The 22,854-nt window shown below is 37.7% G+C and overlaps 1 protein-coding gene across 1 annotated transcript in view; it reads left to right on the forward strand.

The window, feature by feature from the left end:
• The window catches only part of ADGB (androglobin), a 174,620-nt gene that overhangs the window by 96,542 nt on the left and 55,224 nt on the right, over window positions 1–22,854 (forward strand). The window contains exons 19-25 of the mRNA XM_058534238.1: window positions 1,350–1,464; window positions 5,035–5,202; window positions 12,370–12,505; window positions 13,125–13,262; window positions 15,295–15,388; window positions 17,738–17,872; window positions 18,403–18,556. Coding sequence (XP_058390221.1) covers window positions 1,350–1,464; window positions 5,035–5,202; window positions 12,370–12,505; window positions 13,125–13,262; window positions 15,295–15,388; window positions 17,738–17,872; window positions 18,403–18,556 — 940 coding nt within the window. The remainder of the gene's footprint in view (window positions 1–1,349; window positions 1,465–5,034; window positions 5,203–12,369; window positions 12,506–13,124; window positions 13,263–15,294; window positions 15,389–17,737; window positions 17,873–18,402; window positions 18,557–22,854) is intronic.

Genomic DNA, 22,854 nt, shown 5'->3' on the forward strand with positions numbered 1-22,854 from the left:
ATACTAAGAATTATTTGAAGACTTGTAAACTGTTGACTACTAAATAATTAAACAATATAGAATCTAGGATGTTTTTTCTTGAAGTGATTTCATAAGGCACAAATCTGTCATTGTGATTTTTGAGAAAAATAATTCCATGAACATGTAAATTAAAGAAATGTTGTACATTGAATCCCCTTTTGGAAGATTCATAATTGTCAAACAGTCTGGTAATTTCTTTAGTAAAGAATATGGTTTAAACTTATTTAACCCAGCATTTCCTAAAATTAATTTATTAAGAATACTTTTCGTTTTCTTGTAAGTCTTACTATATTCTTTAGCAAGAACTATGATTTTATTTAAAAACAGGTTGAGAAACATAGTGTTTTCTCCTACCAATCTATAGTTATACCTGTCGTCTGTTTTGGTAGATTTTATTTCTAATTAAGATAAAGTTGGCTAAACACGTAACATTTTCCATTTTAAAGACAATATGTATAATCAAAAAGTTTTCTTGATTTTGATAAATAAAATTCAAAATATCACCTCATATTTCAGAGGAAATAAATATTTTTGCTGGATTCCCCAAGATCAATCATGCTAATTCTATGTGATGAATAAAAAGCTATGGCTCTTGAAAAAAAAGCAAAGCCTAAGCAACAAAATCAAATGCTAAAATAATGTATGGCAAGCATCCAATATTCCTAGAAAATAATAAATTTTAAAACTTCAATATTTCTCACACCTGCCCTAAAAACTCTGACATGGAGAAATCATTAATTACTCTCCCAGAAATCATTAATTACTCTGTCTGAGTGTCTCATCCATTGAGACAACCAAGGACAAGGAATTAATAAAGAAATCGTTTTACCCCACAGGACCTAACCTATCAACACATATGTTTTAAGCATACTCTAAATGTTCAATAACTGAGAGGAAGTGAATGTCTCTGCTCTTAATGATACTGCCACCTGGTAGGAGAGACAGAATTGTCACACATTAAGTTATGCATTGGTGAGAAAATAACTATAAAATCTGCAAAGCCCTACAACACTGTGAATTATTGCTGTTGTCAGGGAAAAATCAAGATGAGTCTTGTGACTGCAGTGTATGGGAGATATCTCCAGCGTGTGCAAGTTTGTCAACTAGTGTCACAACTTTTGTCTGACATAATTAGTGAAATAGAGATGCCATGATCTCTGAGGGTTCTTTGAGAGTGAAAATCCAAGGGTCTTGATCGTATCTGTGTTAAAGAATTCAACTCTTAGTAACGTTTGACTTTGAGCACAAAGTGTCATCAAAAAACTAACAGAAGGAAGGACCACAACAAATGAAATACTTTGTCCTCATATATCATCCATTCTCTTTAGGAGACACATGCTGCTGTTCACTGCATATTCCCCTTTTGGGCATTCCATAAACATCTGCAGCATGGTGACTTTCGTCATGGGAGATGAAGATGCTGTGCTACCTTCCTTTGAGCCGGTAAATATTTTAGCAACTGTGATTTTTTTTGTGTGCTTTATTTTCAAAGAACTTGAACTAAACCACATTCCTGTCTTTTATTCAACTTACCCATTTTTTACCTTTTAAAACTATTAAGTATATTCTGCAAGAAATTCCCAAATATGACATGTATAATAAACAATCTAAACTCCATAGAGATACAAATAAGATAATTTAGTTTTTCTCCAACAATTGCCTTCACATCTGTTCTGTTGAATCCCCTTTCACATCTGTTAATGTCTCAGGTAGATCTTACAGTATTCTTGGTCTTTGGGGAGGTATAAAGGATCAGTACAGTCCTTTTTTTTTTTGGTGAGGAATATTGTCCCTGAGCTAACATTTGTGCCAATCTTCCTCTATTTTGTATGTGGGGCACTGCCACAGCGTGGCTTGATGAGCAGTGTGTAGGTCCGCACCCGGGATCTGAACCTGCGAACTCTGGGCTGCCAAAGCAGAGCTTGCGCACTTAACTGCCACGCCGCTGGGCCGGCCCTGAGTATAGTCCTTTGTAATACAGTTTAAAATTTTGATATCATGTGCTCCATTTACCCCTTCCTCGGCCTAAGGAATTTGGCACGTGGGTCTCCGGGATTCAGGGGGAGAGGATCCAGGGAAGGTTCTGTCACATCTTCTTCATCTCCTCTTTCTCCTCTTGGCCTCTCCTTAGTTTCTCTTGCTCCTCTGCTCTGACAGGGTCTGAAAGAAGAGACAAGGTAAATTGGGCCAGATATCCCTGAGTTCCTGCCTTGGAGTTAGACGTCCTGGAAAGGACATCGTCTTTAGAGGTGTAGGCAGGTGCATTTTGGGGAAGGATTTGCACAGGGCCTTCCTACTGCATAATTCAGCTTTACCCTCTCCCTCAACCCATCTCCACATAGCACGTTCTCACATTAACGAGGTGGGATCCTCTCAGCCAGTCGGTAAACCTCTTGGCCATGGTCACAGCAAGATAGCTGAAGACTAACTCCTTCGTGCTCTGTTTCCACGGCCCAGACATGCTCCAGTCCTGCATTCTTGCCTCTTGAGGCAGTGACTGTGCAGGATTCCCCATGGCTGCCTCTTCTTTTTGCTGCACCATCTCTCACCCCTCCTCTCTTTCCCCTTCAATGGACACAGAAGGAGGATTGGTAAGCCTGCCTTATAAGTAGATGTCTCTTAGTCCCTTAATTATGTTCAGCCTGCTTATTTTAAAATCTTGTTTTCTCTCTTTTTTTTTTTGATAAATAATAATTCTGCTTTAGATAGCAGGGATTATCCAGTTTGTTTCATTCTTTATGTGATCTAACTCTCTAGGTGCTTAGTTATTTTGGTCTGTGAACTCATATTTCCCTGGGGTTATCAACTCCTCTATCTTATAAACATTGTTAGGGCTCAAGGCCAGGCCCCAGTAGTCTTCAGTTCTAGTGAAGAAGCAAAAGAGGATGGACTGATCCAAGAGCAGAGAGACTCAAGCTCCTCAGAGCCATACTTGATCGCTGCCAACTGACCAGACAACTTTTCTGGTCATGGTTTCACCTCAGGGAGAAACACCATTGAGAAGAGTCTTTCCCTAGGCTTCCGGGAGTTTGGGAGGAGGTAATGGAGAAGCCAGCCCTGGTGGTCTAGTGGATAAGATTCGACCACTGTGGCCCATGTTCGTGTTCTGGTCAGGGAACCACACCACCCGTCTTTTGGTTGCCATACTGTGGCAGCTGTATGTTGCTGTGATGATGAAAGCTCTGCCACTGGGATTTCAAATACCAGCAGGGTCACCCATGGTGGACAGGTTAGAGCAGAGCTTCCAGACTAAGAGACTAGGAAGAAGGACCTGTCACCCACTTCCGAAAAGATTGGCCATGAAAACCCTGTGAATAGCAGCAGAGCATTGTCTGATATACTGCTGGAAGGTGAGAGGATGGTGCAGAAAGACCGGGAAGGGTTCCGCCCTGCTGTACACAGGCTCGCTAGGAGTCAGAATCTACTCAACAGCACTATCAACGATGGAGATGCATTAAGGTGGCAAATCAGTGGCATCTGTTTTCATAAGCTTCTCATTCCATCGGGGAGTCTGGGCTGTCCAGACATACCTCCTGGGCCATCCTCAAAATTTCTGCAGGGAAACATGGAGCAATGATTGCACCTGATTCCACCATGGTTCCCACTAGAAAAGGGGCAAAAACAGACTTTACAAAGTTTTTCCTCCAACTTCACCCTCTTCATGCTACCTCCAAGTGTTCTCTGCTTCGGGCAACTCCTCCACCACCCACTAACTAGCCCTCACACACCAATCTAGAAAATCTGCAAACTCCTCAGGGTTTTCTCCTTTTGATTTTTGTTTCTAACTACAGATTTATTGCAATTTCTTTTTTTCCCCTAGCTTTTTTGTTGTATAATTGACAAATAAAATTGTAAGATATTTAAAATGTACATTGTGGTGATTTGATATACACATACATTGTGAAAGGATACCCACCACCCAGTTAATTAACACATCCATCTCTTCACATATTTATCTTTTTTTTTTGATGAGAACATTTAAGTTCTACTCTCTTAGTAAATTTCAATTATGCAATACAGTGTTATCAATGATAGTCACCTTCTTATACATTAGATCCTCAGAACTTATTCATCTCATAATTGAAAGTTTATACACTTTCACCAACCTATCTCTATTTCCCCTACCCCTCAGTCCCTGGCAATCACTTTTCTCCTCTCTGTTTCTAGAAGTTTGACTTTTTTTTTTAGATTCTACCTATAAGTGATACCATGAAGTATTTGTCTTTCTCTGTCTGACTTATTTCACTTAGTACAATGCCCTTAAGGTCTATCCATATTGTCACATTTGGCAGGATTTCCTTCTTTCTTGTGGCTGAATAATATTCCTACATATATAGATCACATCTTCTCTATCCATTCATCCATTGACAGACATTTAGTTGTTTCCATATCTTAGCTAATATGAATAATGCTGCCACGAACATGGGAGTGTAGATATCTCTTCGATATCTTGTTTTCATTTCCTTTGAATATACAGCCAGAAGTGGGATTGCTGGAGTGTGTGATAGCTCTATTTTTAATTTTTTTGAGGAACCTCCATAGTGTTTTCCGTATCCCTGTCTCCTTGCTTTTATTGTTTCCTCTGAGTTAGCAGGAGGGAGCTGGAGCCCATGCTAGTTCAAGCTCCTGTCTTTTGATCTCTATTGCTCTCTCCCTGAACTCTTCTCTGCCCATCAATCCTCAAATCCCCCACAGTTTTTATCAGACTAATCCCTGGACATTCTTTAGAACTAAGTCTGAATGTTAATCCTGTAGAGAGATTTCCCCTCGCCCCCAATATGGGGTAGATGTTCTTCCTATGTGTTCCCGCTACAGCAGGAATTGGGTTCCTTGCTTTATATCTGAGACCACAGCACCCAACAATGTACCTTGATCATGTAAGTCCTCCAGAAATAACTATTTAATCAACCATAGAGCAGAGATTTACTATATTCACAGAAATTAAATTTTTGTAAACTTAATTACACTTGAATAAATGAAAGTGAGGCTGGCTGCTATGTTTTCTCTTCACAGGAGAGCTGTCGATTCACAGAGAAGTCTCTAACAATTTTGAAAGCTGTTGGAAATGTGATTGCTAGTTTCAAAGATAAGGGCAAACTTTCTGCAGCTCTGAAGGATCTACAAGCAGCTCACTACCCGGTACCCCTCCACAACAAGGAACTGACTGCGCAGCACTTCAGGGTGAGCATGTTCAGGACATGATGCTCCTAGGAGGATACTTTCTATCTGAAATAGTATACCTTATATTAGGTGATCCCCAAGTCAGAGCCTGAGAAAATATTTTGGATAGAGATAATTTATTTGAGAGGTGACTTTGGGAAGCAGAAATGAGGGAGAGAGAAGAATGAGATGAGAAAGAGAAAAATATTCATTAAACAATGTGATATTTACTGCTGTGGGCTACTGGGGCTCAATGGTCCAGAGTATCCTGATAAACTGTGTAGGACATCAGAAACGTCCCACTGAAGGATGTGGAGACTGTGACACTTACCCACCAACTGTTTTCCCATTGATAGATGGTTGCCCTCAGGAGCATTAACTTTCTTACAGTTAAAACTTGTGGCTCTGCTGGGGCTGAGTAGCATTCTGGCTTCACAGAAAGCTTTAAGGGAGTGAAACAAAGAGACTTTATGGTACCCCCAAGTCCATATTTTTCAACCTGGACGCTGTTGACATCTTGGATGATTTTTGTTGTAGGGCTGACCTGTGCACTGTAGAATGTATGGCAGCATGGTTAGCCACACCTTCTAGACACCAAGCATCCTGTTGTGACAGCTAAAAATTAATCTAGACATTGTCAATTGTCCCTTGGGGAATAACATTCCCAGATTTAGCAAACAAAAATAGAAGGCACCCGGTTAGATTTTTTTTTTTTTATTAAATATTTTATTTTTTTTAGAGTGGTTCTTGGTTCACAGCAAAATTGAGAGGAAAGTACAGATTTCCCATATCCCACCTTCCCCACACAGGCAGAGCCTCTCCCACTATCAACATCCCCCACCACGGTGGGGCAATTGTTACAACTGATGAGCCTACATTGACACATCATCGCCACCCAGAGTCCATAGCTTACATTAGGGATCATTCTTGTAGTTGTATATTTTATGGTTTTGGATAAATGCATAATGACATGTATCCATCATTATAATGTCATAAAGAATATTTTCACTGCTCTAAAAATTCTCTGTGTTCCACCTATTCATCCTTCCCCCACTCCAACTCTTGACAGCCACTGATCGCTTTACTGTCTTCCTAGTTTTGTCTCTTCTAGAATGTCATATATTTGGAATTATATGGTATGTATCCTTTCCATATTGGCTTCTTTAACTTAATAATATACATTTAATGTTCCTCTATATCATTTCACGCCTTGATTGATAGCTCATTTCTTTTTAGCACTAAATAGTATTCCATTGTCTGGGTGTACCGTAGTTTATTTATCCATTTGCCTACTGAAGGACATCTTCGTTGCTTCCAAGTTTTGGCAATTATGAATAAAGCTGCTATAAACATCTATGAATAGGTGTTTGTTAGTTTTGTAAGAAACCACCGAACTGTTTTCCAAAGTGGCTGCACCAATTTTCATTCCCACCAGCAATGAATGAGAGTTTCTGTTGCCCTACATTGTCACCAGCATTTGGTGTTGTCAGTGTTCCAGATTTTGGCCATTATAATAGATGTGTAGTGCTATCTCGTTGTTGTGTTAATTTGCATTTCCCTAATGATATATGATGTGGGGCATGTTTTTGTATGCTTATTTGCGATTTGTATATCTTCTTGAGTGAGGTGTCTGTTAAGATATATAGCCCATTTTTTAATCAGATTGTTTGTTTTCTTATTGTTGAGTTTTAAGATTTCTTTGTATATTTTGGATAATAGTCCTTTATCATATGTGTCTTTTGCAAATATTTTCTCCGATTCTATGGCTTGTCTTCTTATTCTCTTTTTTTTTTTTTTTTTTTTTTTGTGAGGAGATCAGCCCTGTGCTAACATCCGCCAATCCTCCTCTTTTTTTGCTGAGGAAGACGGCCCTGGGCTAACATCTGTGCCCATCTTCCTCCACTTTATATGGGACGCCGCCACAGCATGGCTTGCCAAGCAGTGCGTCGGTGCGCGCCCGGGATCCGAACCAGCGAACCCTGGGCCGCCGCAGCGGAGCGCGCACACTTAACCGCTTGCGCCACCAGGCCGGCCCCTGTCTTCTTATTCTCTTGGCTTTTTCTTTCACAGAGGAAAAGTTTTTAATTTTAATAAAGTCTGGCTTATCAATTTTTTCTTTCATGGGTTATGCCTTTGATGTTGTATCTAAAAAGTCATTGCTATACCCAAGGTCATCTAGGTTTCCTCCTATGTTATCTTCTAGGAGTTTTATAGTTTTGCATTTTACATTTTGGTCTGTAATCCATTTTGAGTTAATTTTTGTGATGTGGATAAGGTCTGTGTCTAGAGTCATTTCACCCAGTTAAGTTTTAATTTCATGTAAACAAATAGTATGTGCAATATATAGGACATACTTATATTAAAAATTATTTATACAAAAAATTCATTTTACCGGTTATTCCAATTTAACTGGGTATTGGGTATTGTTCGATAGAAATAATTAAAAACAAAATCTCCTCCAAACCAAGAAAACCTCCTCACAAAGGTAGAAGAGAAAGAAGATAATTTTATTGTGGAATAAGCATTAAACTGTAATTTGACATTCATCACAGGCAATCCACTAAAGAGATTACAAAGACAGAAAGAAATCTCACACTTTTGCATAACCAAGCAAATGTCACCCATTACATACATGTTCTCAAGATAAACTATAACTAGTACTCCAGTAAAAGGACTTGATAGCACCGTTCCTCACACATAATGATTCCTAAATTCACTTGGTATTTGGAGTGGTTATCTGCATTAGCCAATTTGCTTTACTCAAATGAAAAATAAACTTCTCATATCTTTATGACAAAAGGTAGTTTTGCAATCTGGAGACAGGTGCCCACCAAAGTTAGGCTCCTTCCCTCCACAGAAGCTGGGAGATAGAGGTGCATCTCCCTTGATGATTACTTTTCAAAGAGATGGTTCCCAGGTTCCTGCAAAAGATATTCCTGAATCTTAAAGCTAGCAAGAGGCATATTTAGCTTTAAAAAAAAATTTACATACATTTCAAAGAGAGAGAGAGTAGGAACTTAGAATGACAAGTTTTCTAAAGTAAATGCTCTAAGAAAAGGGAGGGGAGGAGTCTCTTCCCTTATTTTCCATGGGGAGAGTTAAGCCTCTCATTTTTTATTTGTACTTGCCCTTATAGTGTCTTGTATTTTATCTGGCAACCCTACCTGAGATGATGGAAATAACTCCCAATTGAGAACCACTCGCCTAGGGCATGAGTAATATACAAGAAATGTCTGCCATGATCTCCTCTTGAACAAGTCTGATTGGGCCTCCCTAGGTGACCTCTGTCATCTGCTCTTCAATGTGGTGGCTCTAGGTGCCTCAGGGTGGTGGTCCCCAAGCTCTAAAAATGATTAAATCACTCTACGACAAGAAACCTCTATTGTCCACTGCTACAGCTAGCCCCAAGGTCATAATTGGTATTCAACATCTCTCTCCTCTACCACGCATTCTAGTTTTCCCTTTCTTCCCACCAAAGCTTCATCTGATCTAGTTGTTTGCCTGGTAGGTGACCCAGACCATCAATCCTGATGGATACAAGACCTTGAATGTCTTACTCTCATCAGGCCATGATTGCTGCAATTAATCATTCACTGTGGAAGCACCAAGAACTATCCCAGCAAATTCAGACATAATTCTTCCTGTTCCCATTTTGTAGCAGAAACCCTATTCTCCTCCCCTCCACTGTTATATTAGTTCCTTTTTTTTTTTTTTCCTGTTTATCCACTAGGATGAGGAACTCAAAGCAACCAGGCATATGTCATAGTTAAGGTTTATTGGAAATCGTATTGTGTTCCCTTGTGGAAACATTCCCTGTCATCCACCTCCAGGAATTAGGTCCTCCAATCTAGCAAACTCCTTGGTGTGGGGACAGAAAACATTAATTATTGCAAATTGGCCATTGGAAATGATGATGCGAGAGACCCATCCTACTTCCAATTGCTAAATCCCATCTCGATATGTTTTAATTGTTACAGACATAGTGCTACATATTGGTCTTCGGTTCTGCACGTATATACTGCATCCTGGGAGACACTGCCTCAGTTCTGCAAGGTGTCATCTCCATGCTGACTTCTGAGCTGAACCTTTTATATGCCATTCCAATCTGCCAAGAATTTTATCAATTTTATCTGTGGTGTATGTTAGAACCAATGGGTCCTAAACATTCCTCAGTGGTTAAGTCTTCACTGTATAATGTGACCCTTGGTCCAAGGGGATGTATGGCTGGACCCCTTATTTGTAAATCAAATTTTCTATAACCCCTGGAAATGATGCTGACAGAAATACTGAGGACAAAGAAAGCAAACTCATATCTGAGGTAGATGTCAATTCTAATAAGGTATTGCTGCCCTTCCTGGGTAGAAGTCCACTGAAATCAACTTGTCACCAAGTGGCTGACTGGACTCCACAGAGGGTGATACAATACCAAAGGATTAGAGTCAGTTTCTGCTGCTGACAGATTAGACAGCTAAGCCTGTGTGAAAAAGAGCCTATGCTGTTGGGCCATTCATGGGCACCATCCCTGCTACCTATTGTTGCTAGCCCAGATCTAATCAGTGAGGGCCTTTGTGAGTGCATCATTTACACAAAAGGAAGCTATTATGGTAATGAAACATCTCTATATTATGCTTTGATAATTACACAGCCATGTAACATTTTTCAGAGAGCCATGTCCCATAAATCAGTTGTAGACAGATCAGGTGCATCATACTATCTGTATCCCACAGATGAGGATTCGCTCACTAGTCAATAACTTTAGTGTATTTGCTGGGAGGTCTTCCATTAGCATATTTATAACAGAGTTGGACCAGGTGATCTTGCTTTCTTTCCTGGGGTGCCCAAATCTCCTGTAGATCCCTCTCTTGCTTTGGATCCCACTCAAAGCTGGTGGTTTTATGAGTCACTCAATAAATTCATTGGAATAATATTCCCCAAAGCAGAATATTCTACTACCAAAATCCAGAGAGGACCATCAAGTACTGACCTCTTTCTTAATTGCAATGTCTTATCCTTTACCCAGCATGCCCAGCCCTCTGGACACCTAAAATCTCCACTGATGTGGTAAGTCCATGGATCTCTGTAGGGTTTATTCCTCACTCTCTGGCATGCATGTGTCTTAATCAGGAATTCAGAGTACTGGCCCCTTTCTGCCCACAGGTTTGAGTTCACTGTTGTCATCAACATTCACGTGTAGACCTTCACACACTGCAGAATGTCAAGATGATCAAGCGCTCTGAACACTCAACTGTAACAGAGGAGGATTAACATAATTATGTATTTTTCTTATTTTTATCTTAGATGTTGAAATATTTAGGGCATTTTATCAGCATGTCACGGAAAACACATCTAACTCATTTAAGCCACAACAAGGAGCTGTATGTGTTGATTTATTATAAGGATACAGGGACATCTTCTTGACACCTAAAGATAAGAAAGACTCAATGAAGAACTTCAGAGAGGGAACAGAAGGCCCTTAGAACTGAACTTCTCCCTTTTTTCCTACTTTTCCCTACTCCTAAATTCTCATCATGGAAAATATGGCTCCTGCATTTTACATCCCTTTCCCATATGAGGCCAGTTTAGAATGTCTTGATCCTAATTTCCAATTGTTGGTCAAAGCGACAATGATTTGCTCAGGCTGGGTTAGTTGCTTGCTCAAAGGCTTGTCCACTATTGCCAGCTGATGGGCAGGTACAAATATAGACTGTGGGAATAGGTCCCTGTTTCTAAACGTATGGGGAGGGGTAAGGAGTTGTCAGAAAAAAATGGACTAAGCAGGAAGTACAATAGTCACATGCCTTTGAAGGGCAATGTATTTAGCCAATTCTAACATGCACATTTCTTTTCACACTTTAACACCAGAATGAAATTAGAGTGTGTCTTATAAATGGTAGTTCCTTATAATCGTTGCTAGCCAGGTGGCCTCCAGAATTCTCTACACAGGCATGGACTTGTTCATAAGGGTTCATATTGTCACTGCTTTAAAACAAATACATGTATTGTTTGATGAAAGCCTAATCCTTAATGGAAGAGAATTAAATGGCATAATAGAGCCTCTCAAAGAAACATGAAAGGAAAAGGATTTTCCTCACACCAGAATGACTCCCCCAGGGCTCAGGAAAAGAGAGAAAGGGAGAGGTGTGATTGGCTAAAAGTCACCTCAAATAGTACCCCAGGGTCCTACGTAATCCACCAAGAACATTACCCCCTGTGGACATACAAATAACTGAAAGTAAACCAGCAGAAATGTGTCGTGGCTTGGTTGTTACTCTCAGTAGCATGACTGGATAAATGGAATCCTCAGCATTCCAGGATAAAAACCATGAAAAAATTTGGAGCAAAGAATATGTGTTCTTGTTGTTGTCTAAAAACCGTCCGTCAGTTCTCTTTGGTAAGATCAAGGATGAGTCAGCATCAACGCTTACTGAATGGGGGTCAGACGCTTGAAAGAAACCCCAGGGAGAAAACTCAAATGCTCTTTAGGCAATGATGCATCTTCAAAGCTTTTGACAACATGAAGGACAAAACTGCACAGGAAAACGCAGATGTTAAGCACTTTCAAAAAGTGATTTACAAGAGTAAGAGTTTGAATATGAACAGTTTTGAAATACTTAACCAACTTATGTGACTTATTTTTTCATGTGTGTTTCAGCGTGACATGAAAAAGCTATGTCCAACTAAATCTAAAAGAGCTTTTCAATAAGAAGTCAATACTTAGGATGAGAAAGTGATTAAAAGCTCTAAGTAGCATATTTTCTTTCTTGTGGCATGTGAAATAATAATGTATCTTACAATGGACAGCATCTCAGAATCAATGAAATATTGTATTTAATGTGCTTAAACACAAGGACCATATTTTCTGTCTTATGCTATATCTCCTCGACCAGTTTAATGTTATATTTTGATTGCGTGTACGTGACAAACATTGTTGTACTGATTAAATTTTATTAAATTAAAAATGGTCAAATGATAAATAATTTTGGCCTCTTACTGAGTGCGACTTTGAAGAGTCTTCTGTTAGATTGTGTGTATATCTGAGAAATATGCATATTTTTTATTTTTTAGAGTAGCGAAAGATTTTTTAGAGTTTCTCTGACCTCTAGGTCAGAATCTAGGTAATGGTATTAACCAAGGTAATGGTATTTTCTTGGTTTAAAAAAATATACTAATGTATTTTATCTTTTTCAGGTTTTTCATATATCTCTATGGCGTTTAGTGAAAAAAACTCAAATGACAAAACCTCCTCCCAACTTCAAGTTTGCGTTCCGTGCGATGGTTTTGTACTTAGACTTTCTTGATTCCTCCTTGGAAGACGTTTCTTTAGGTACTGATTAATTTAGATATTTAGATATAGGGATTCCTAGCCTTATATAAGAAATAATTTGAGAAAAGTGCAGGCAGAGCTTTTGTGGTGTGGACAGAACAGATCTGCATCAACAGTTGTGGAGTTCAAGCTGTGCCCTGGGAGGCTCAGAGGGTTCCAAGGTTCTGTGATGTCTGCCTGACCCCACATACTTCCAGAGGAGCGCAGAATTCCCCTGTTTTATTTGTCTCTGACCTTAAAAAGGAGGAAAGTCACTAATCTATACAGAAAGATTGGAGGAATTCTGGGAAGATCCTCTGATCCAAAGAACCTTCCCTTCCTCATCTCTGGATGCTCTGTTCCCACCATTGTAACATTTTCTTTCAATTTTGAAAGAAATCTCTTGCCACCTTCATAGAAGAATCAATCAATTCACTACAACGTCAATTAAGTGTGTTTCCTTTCTCCAGAATGTTTACATTCTAAAGAGGACCACCTACAGAGGACCACATTAAACATAATGACAAAGCTGTCATTGTGGCACATTATGTGTCCAAGGACTTTAGTAGTTAAAGGTGTTGAAAATTGGGGAAGGAGTCAAATATGTCTTTCAGTCCAAAGTTTGTTTTTCTCTTTCCAGCGGAATGGGTAGACGTGAAATATTCTGTGCCACCAAGTGATAAAGAGTATTCTCCTGAGGAAGTAGCAGCAGCAACTAAAATTCAAGCCATGTGGAGAGGGACTTATATCAGATTGCTTATGAAAGCTAGAACACCAGGTATTATTTTTCAATCATTTATAAAATGAACTTGTGTATACAAGAATGAATATTTGTTTGTGTTAATGAAAAGTATTTTAGAGTCATCCTACCTTGTAGCTCGGCTAATTATTTTTAATTCTATAAGTACCGAAATTCCTTGGGATCAGGATGCATATCAGCACACCAACTCTCTTGTTCCCAGAATTTAGCACAGTGCCTGGTACAGAGTAAGCATACCACAAATACTTGCTGAAAGAATGAACGAATGAATGAGTGAATGATCTGCTATGTTTTCCCAATCTATTGTGAGTTCTTTAAAAACAGGGAAACTGGTCTTTTCCTCTATACATCCCCGGTGCCCAGTAGAATGCTGCAGCAGTCAACTTCAGCTAAACTGTGGATATTTTTACATTTCTTGACCGTTTTTCAAAGAAATGAATGAATGAGTGAATGAAGGAATGAATTGAATGAAGAAACTTTCATGTATGTCCACAGCGACATACATTTAGAAGGCATAAAATGCATTTCATGTGTGTGATTATATTTATTAAATAAATAATATTTATGTATATGCAATAAACTATTTTGTGAAAAGATCTATTTTGTCAGCTTAAAATAAAACGTTACAGAGGCAAAAATTATATTCAATTATTTTCATTCTGCACTTTTTTTGTTAACTTTTTTTTTTTTTGTGAGGAAGATCAGCCCTGAGCTAACATCCATGCTAATCCTCCTTTTTGCTGAGGAAGACTGGCTCTGAGCTAACATTTATTGCCAAACCTCCTTTTTTTTCCCCAAAGCCCCAGTAGGTAGTTGTATGTCATAGTTGCACATCCTTCTAGTTGCTGTATGTGGGACGCAGCCTCAGCATGGCTGGCGAAGCGGTGCGTCGGTGCCTGCCCGGGATCCAAACCCGGGCCGCCAGCAGCGGAGCGCACGCACTTAACTGCCAAGCCACGGGGCCGGCCCCAAGTTGACATTTTCTTAAGAAACGCTTTACTTCCAATGGAATTCTTGGAGTATATTGAAACCTTTTGTTGTAAAAATGTCTCTATTTGAAACATTTAATGAGAATCATCAAAATGTTCATCTAAGCGGTAAAAACTACACAAATGTAAAACAAACAAACTACGTTGCATGTTTTGTGATAGAAAAATATTACTATTGCCTGATTTTTATTTTTTTCTATTAGAAAAAATAATTATAAATTCGTCAAATAAAATATATGGTAAAATATACTTTTTATTGTCCATATATGCTGTAAAAATTATATTCATGCAACGATTTTCTTTCTCTTTATAGAGAAAAAGCTTGAACAATAATACTGTTTTAATAGTGCTGCATTTCTTTCACTCAGCACATATTTATTGACTAACTCTTGTGTGTACAGCACTATTCTAGCTTCTGGCCTTATATAAATCAGGAAATCTGAGGAGGTTTATGCTCTGATGAATCTTGTGTTCTGGTGGTGGTAGACATTCAATAGACAAATAAATATGTTAAGATATCAATTTTCAGATACTATGAAGAAATTAAGATAGGATAATTAGAAAAAAAAAGTCAGGTTCTGACATGTCAAATTTGTTACTTACTACGGATTTGCATTTTTCTTGGCAAATCATCTACTTTTAAGCCATTTGTGGATTATGCTTTAGATTGAGCTTTAGTGGGATCCTATTAGTCATTGCTTTTTACAAAAATTAGATGGATTATTTTTTCTGATTTAAGAGTTTTCTTAAGAAATTTCTAGTGTGGTAAAAGATCTGGTGTAAACTCTTTGATGAGTATCTTCAATTACATCAAAGAACATTTTGTGATTTTTAAACTAACAATAAAGGGAAAGAGCATAACGTGGTGAGCAGAGCTCTCAACTAGATGTTTATAGCTTTATATTTCAAACAGGATTTTGCTGCTGATAAAGACTGTGACTCTGGATACCATGTTAATCATGAGTTTCAACATCATCATCTGTAAAAGGAGGGCTTTGAACAAGATGATCTTTCAGGCACCTTACAGCTGTTATATTGTTATTTTTTGTTGTTGCTTTTAGACACAAAGGAAAATACCAGTGTTGCAGATACTCTTCAAAAAATTTGGGCTATATTGGAATTGAACATAGAACACTATGCGATTTCTCTATTAAGGTAAAACAGCATAATGATATTTCTTATTGCGGTATCTTGGTACCCTGCAAGTTTCAATTCAAATGCTACCATGTTCATTGAGTTTTCCGTAATTACTGCAGCTGGAAACACTCCATTGCTTCTGAACTTCCACAATATTTTGTCTGAAACATTTCTGTGGTGTTTACTAGTTTTTGTTTGTCTTAATTGCACTTATCTAAAATTCTAAGCAGAAGACCTCTGAGAAGCAGAACAGAGTTTCTTGAAGTCTTAAGGGACAGTGAAGACAAAGTTAGCACTTAGGACCTGCTGGAGGTTGGGGAGGGTGGTCGGGACTCCAGTAAACAGAGTTGTCAGTTGAAATCCCGGAGGGCAAAACTCTAGAAACAGAGACAAATCAGAAGAAGATTGACTCTTGGGAAAACTGCATTCTAGCCACAAACTATGTCCAAGAGGCAGGATAATCTGAACAAAACTAAGAGAAAAGTATATATATATATGAAAGAAGCAGACTCTCTGGTGGTGTTGGAGTTAGCAGACAAAATCTCTAACATTAACTGTAAAGGAAATGCCGAAGAAAATAAAGAATAAAGAAAAAGCACATAGAAGAAAAGTTTAGATTACTAAAGCACAGTCAAATGTAAATTACATAAATAAAATGTTTAATAACTGAAATTAAAAACTTATTACTGGATTTAACAGCAGATTAGGCAGAACAGAAGAAGAGCTTAGTGAACTGGGAGATAGGTCAATTGAAAAATATTCAAACTGAAGCACAGGGGAAAAGGATTGGATAATAAGGAAAGAGAAGAAGGGATATGGGCAATATCCTCAGAAAGTCTAGTATTTTTGGAATTTTAGTCCCAGAATGTAAAAAGATAATAGCTGAGAACTTTCCACAACTGTTTACAGATGATATGTAGAAAATACCAAAAAAAAATCTACAGAGAAATTATTAGAATTAATGAGACAACTAAGAAAATTTGCTGGATACAAGGTCAATATAAAATAACAATTGGATTTCTATTTATAAGCAAGAGACAAATAGAAAATTGTATATGAAAATATATTAAAAAATTAAATAACCTAGGGGCCACCCGGTTCAAAGAACTATGGGCTGAGGTTTCTCTGCATTTGCCCCCTGGAAGGCTGTGGCATATTCCAGAACACGATGGAAGTGATGTGAGAGATCCTCCGGGTCCTGTCCCTCCCACTCTGCCAGGAAGTGGATCTAGCCTCAGAAACACCAGTAGTCTAGAGTCTTTTATATAATGTTTTGGGTATTAGCTGGAATTTAAGCCATTATAGCCGTAGAAAATTGTTCTCTATTAGGGTCTAGAAAGCCTTTAAATCCTATCCTTATCTTAGAATGGTAGTGGATCCCATTACAGTGAATTCCCTATGTGGCCTGCTTAGGTCCTGTGTTGGCTCAGTCAACGCCCATGCTTAGATTAGGCCATTCCCCATGTGATTGATGGTGGTTCTCTGCAGGGACAGACCACTGCATTGTAGTTCCCAGTTAGGGTGATCAGGTTATTTATTATCCAAACTGGGGCACTTTTAAGTGGAGAGAGGGAGCACTATTAATAATTATACCAAGACTATGAGCATACACTAGGACTGCCCACGCAAACCAGGATACATGGTGAGTCTGTTCTTGTGATTATTTTAAAAGACTTAAAACCCTTCCAAGTATAAACCTATCAATTTCCTCCCACTACAAAAGACCAATGATCAAAGGGAGCATGTGAATCTATCCTCCATGAGAATCTCCATGGCTTTGCTTCCCACTGACAGTACAATTAAACCATCTGCCTTCTAGAAACCAAGAACACCTCTAGCTCTGTCTAGATCTCTAATAGAGAACAATTTTCTATGGCTATAATGGCTTACATTCCAGCTAATACCCGAGACATTATATAAAAGACTCTAGATTACTGATGCTTCTGAGGCTAGATCCACTTCCTGGCAGAGTGGGAAGGACAGGACCCGAAGGATCCCTCACATCACTTCCATCGTGTTCTGGAATATGCCACAGCCTTCCAGGGGGCAAATGCAGAGAAACCTCAGCCCATAGTTCTTTGAACCGGTTGCATGTACCACTCCCTCATGCATCAGAAATCATGTAGAAGGAAAATTGGCACTCTCGCCTTGTTCGTGGTCTTAGGGTTTTTTTAAATTTATTTTTCCAAATCTATTTGTTACTTTAAACTCCATTCTAGTATCAATTCTCTATGTCAATTTCATCAATCCAGCCAACAATGCACTACAGTATTTTATGCTATTTTTTGCCTATTTCTTTTTTGTAAATAAAACTTACTGTAAATTTTGTTTTTGCCATTAGTACTTAAATTCTTTTTATGTTTCTAGACTAATGTTTAAAAGCAAGTGCAAGTCTTTTGAATCTTATCCATGCTATCAAGATGAAGAAACGAAGGTTGTTTTTGCTGACTATACTGTGACATATCCTGACCAGCCACAAAACAGTTGGTTTATAGTATTCAGGTGAGGCTATCATATATTGGGAAGTGATGTCACCTTTAAATGGCATGCAGTATTTATGTGTGTAGAGCTTTATTTATGATAGTAGTAAAAGTAAGAACTTTTAGGTTACTTTTACAACTTAGTTAAAATTACTTCCACATCTGCTATGCATAAAGATATTATAGAAATTTTTATCCATGTTTCTTTAAATAAAATATGTAGAATGTGAAATTAATTATTAGAAGTTTTATGAGTATGAAAAACATAATATAATAAATTGATGTGCTTTCAGTATAGAAAGAAATCATTTAATTTCCAAGCAATTGCAATTAGATAAAAGTCACAAATTACTTATAAAATGGGATTTCTTAAAGGGTTTGCATTTACATGACAAAATAGTATATTAATAATAATTTTTTTAAAAAAACCCATATGTGTACCTTGTAGTTATTTGGAACTTTAAACTTTTTTTTATTTCTTAGCATCAAACCTAATTTCAAATTTTCTTTACAATTCGTGTCAAGGGAAAATTCATGGTTTTGTAATTACAGAGAAACATTTCTGGTTCCTCAAGATATGATTTTGCTTCCCAAAGTATATACTACGCTTCCAGTCTGCATCGTCCACGTTGTTAATAACGACACAATGGAACAAGTGCCGAAGGTGTTCCAAAAAGTGGTGCCCTATCTTTATACCAAAAATAAGGTAGGTGTCAATTTTATTCTCCCCATGTGATAGAAGGGCAGTGAGAAGCCAGCACCTTGTAGAGGCTGCAGGAGAAGTTAGAGCCGATGTGCTTTCAATCTACTTAACAGAGGAATAGGGTCCTGGTCTTTCCCCATAGAAGTCCCATGTAACTGACAGCAGGAGGTACTTAATGTGGGTGATGGAACATTCACCTCTCAGCCCTATTCTCTCTTCTCTCCAAAGAAAGCATGACAAAAGGAAAGCATTGGGAATTTTCATTATTACAATCACAAAATCGTCCAAACCCTTAACACGGAAATGGTTCCAAAGAGCTCATTTAGTCTGATTCCTAAACCAAATCTGCTGGCTGTCTCAGCTTCCCACCGGCCTTTCATTCTATTCCTGTGTATTTCAGAAGACTGTGCTTACACAGCCACTCACCACCCACCACCTCCAGTCTTTTCTTGGGCTACACAGCTTCCTTCCGAGGTTAAAAAACCTAATAGTCCTTTTGAGTTGTTTTAGGGATTTTTTTTTTGAATAAGACTTTATTTTTTAGAGCAGTTTTAGGTTCACAGCAAAATTGAGAGGAAGGTACAGAGATTTCCAGCTACACACTCTGCCCCTACACGTGCATAGCCTCCCTCATTATCAACATGCCCCACCAGACTGTACATCCATTACAATTGGTTAACCTACATTGACACATCATTATCACCCAAAGTCCATAGTTTACATTATGATTCACCGTTGGTGTTGTACATTTTGTGGTGTTGCACAAATGTAAAATGACAAGTATCCGTTATTATGGTATCATAAAGAGTATTTTCATTGCCCTAAAAATCCTCTGTGTTCCACCTCTTCATCTCCCCTCCTCCAACCCCCAGCAACCACTGATCTTTTTACTGTCTCCATAATTTTGCCTTTTCCAGAATGTCTTATAGTTGGAATCATACACATGTAGCCTTTTCAGATTGGCTTCTTTCACTTAAAACATGCATTTAAATTTCCTTCATGTCTTTTCATGGCTTAATAGCTCATTTCACGTTAGCGCTGAAGAATATTCCATCATCTGGATGTCCCACAGTTTATTTATCCATTCACCTACTGAAGGAGATCTTTGTTGCTTCCAAGTTTTGGCAGTTATGAATAAAATCCATCCACATCCATGTTTGTGTGGATGTAAGTTTTAAACTCCTTCGGGTGAATACCATGGAGCACAGTTGCTGGATCGTATAGTAAGAATATGTTTAGTTTTGGAAGAAACCACCAAACCGTCCTCTAAAGCGTCTATACCATTTTCCATTCCCACCATCAATGAACGAAAATTCCCATTGCTCCACATCCTTGTCAGCATTTGGTATTGTCAGTGTTCTGAATTTTGGCCCTTCTAATAGATGTGTAGTGGTATCTCGTTTTTAAAATTTTTCTGATGACATATGATATGGAGCATCTTTTCGTATGCTTATTTGCCATCTGTATATCTTCTTTTGGGAGGTGTCTATTAAAATCTTTGGCCCATTTTTAAATCAGGTCGTTTGTTGTCTTATTGTTGAGTTTTAAGAGTTTTTGTATATTTTGTATAACAGTCCTTTATTGCCTGTATCTTTTGCAAATATTTTCTCCCATTCTATGGCTTGTCTTCTTCTCTTGACATTTTCTCTCACAGAGCTGAAGTTCTTAATTTTAATGAAGTCCAACTTATCAATTCTTTCCTTCAGGAATTTTGCTTTTGATGTTGTATCAAAAAGTCGTTGCTATACCCAAGGCCATCTAGGTTTTCTCCCGTTGTCTTCTAGGAATTTTATAGTTTTTCATTTTACATTTCGACCTGTAATCCACTTTGAGTTAATTTTTGTGAAGGGTGGAAGGTCTGTGTCTAGATTCTTTCTTTTTTTTTGTTGGTGAGGAAGATTGGTCCTGAGCTAACATCTGTGCCAATCTTCTTCTATTTTGCATGTGGGACGCCGCCACAGCATGGCTTGATGAGTGGTGTATAGGTCCACGCCCGGAGTCTGACCCCGTGAACCCTGGGCTGCCGAAGCAGAGCCTGTGAACTTCACCACTACGCCACCGGGCTGGCCTCTAGATTCGTTTTTCGCTTGTGTGTATACGTTGTTTCAGCACCATTTGTTGAAAACACTATCTTTGCTCCACTGTATTGCCTTTGCTTCTTTGTCAAAGACCTGTTAACTACGTTTATGTGGGTCAGCTTCTGGGATCTCTATCCCATTCTATTGATCTACTTGGCTATTCTTTTACCGATACACCACTGTCTTGATACTACAGCTTTACAGTGAGTCTTCAAGTCGGGTAGTGTCGGTTCTTCAGCTTTTGTTCTTCTCTTTCATTATTGTGTTGGCTACGCTGGGTCTTTTGCTTCCCCAATATAAACTTTAGAATCAGTTTGTTGATGTCCATGAAATAAGTTGCTAAGATTTTGGTTGAGATTGCATTAACTCTATAGATCCAGTTAGAAAGAACTGACATCTTGACAATATTGAGTCTTCCTATCCACCAACATGAAATATTTCTCCAATTATTTAGTTCTTTGATTTCATTCATCGGAATTTTGTAGTTTTCCTAATATATATTTTGTATGTATTTCATTATATTTATACCTAAACATTCCATTTTTTGGATACTAACATAAATGGTTTTGTGTTTTAAATTTCAAATTCTGCTTGTTCGTTGTTGGTCTGTTTTAGGGATTTTAGGAAACTTTTAAAGAATCAGGGCAAATAAATTCTTAATGAAGTCATTTAATCCATTTGCTATATATACAGATGTGTGTATAAATATTTTTAAAACTTGACATTTTTCTAATGAATTTTTTACTGTTTCATTATAATAAAAAACTCATATATGTTTTATTAAAACTTTATCATTTTTTCTATTATTTTTCATGAGATATAAATTTTCTTGTTATTGCAATATGATTTTACTAAATTTGAAGATATTGCCAAATTGTAATTTGGGCTTAAATTATTTTTAGTTTGTGTTTGGCACATTTAATTCACATTTACATTTTATGATAAAATCTGATAAACATCAGTATTTTTGTGTGCAGTTATCTATATTTGGAATGATTATATACCTAAACATAATTTTTAAAAACTCACTTAAAGTCAGTGCATCAATATATTATTTTTTGTTTAATTTCTTTTGAAAGGGTATTCATATTACACTTAAAAATAGAATTATTTGCTAATGAGTCAATTTTTGTACTTCAAACTTGTATTTATGAACTTTATTTGACCCTAATACAATTTGATCCTACATACAATTTCCTTTTGCACTATATTTATTCTCCCCCATGTCTTAGTAAATAGCAATTTATTAAAAAGTATAATATTGGGAAATTTGTCTATAAACTTCACTTCTCCGCAGCAGAATATTTTGGGTTAAACCAAACATTATAGGAGAGAGCTAATTCTTCAGTAACAAACATGTCTTCACACCAGAAACAATTGATGGGTTATTTTTTGAATGTTTGTTTGTCATGTTTGACCTGGGTTTCCTTTTGAGTATAAAATTTTATTTAGAAATTATATAAAAAACATTTAATTTAATAGGAACTCAAAATTCCCACAAGTCAGTACAGAAAAGATGATTTCATTCAAAAGGAGACTCTATCAAGGTCATAGATGTCATCAAATTCAGCAAGTGGGCTCTTTACTTCACTAGATAAGTATACTAAAATAGCCATTGATGCTTAATTTTGGTAGGGACCTTTAAAGGCTTTTTGGTTGAACCAAGTAAGAATCTGATACTTATTGACATCTAGCATACTTTGTTTCGGCTTGGTTTGGTTTCTATTTATTAACTCCAGTGAAGACCTCCCTCCCTGGACTAAGTTTCAATTTGGGCAGTAACTCTAAATGATGCATTTGAGTGAATATGCAGAACAACATTTTATCTCCGTTTAACTATTATTTATAAATTGCAAATTCAGGATTGCAATAACCTTAGCCATACCCTTTCTCTAATACCTCCTCTCTTCTACCCTCTCATTTGAGTTCTTTTAGAAAAGAACGGAGAGAATGGAGAGGAGAATGTCGGGCTTTATGAACAGAAAGCTAGCCTCAGTGGTCCCTTTTGTGGTATAGTTCTCCTCTCTTCATGATTCTTTGAATGTTTCTCCAAATTATCTATATCCCGTCTAAAATGTAGTTCCCAAAACTGAATGCAGCTTCGAAAGGGAATTCCAACCCACCCAAATGTAAGGAGAATCACTACTCCATTGTTTTGTAGCCCATGATTGCACTAGCATTTTGTCACTTGGAAGGCATTTTGACACATATATAGCCTATTTT

The sequence above is a fragment of the Diceros bicornis genome, chromosome 39 (genome assembly GCF_020826845.1).
Source record: "Diceros bicornis minor isolate mBicDic1 chromosome 39, mDicBic1.mat.cur, whole genome shotgun sequence".
NCBI lineage: Eukaryota > Metazoa > Chordata > Mammalia > Perissodactyla > Rhinocerotidae > Diceros > Diceros bicornis.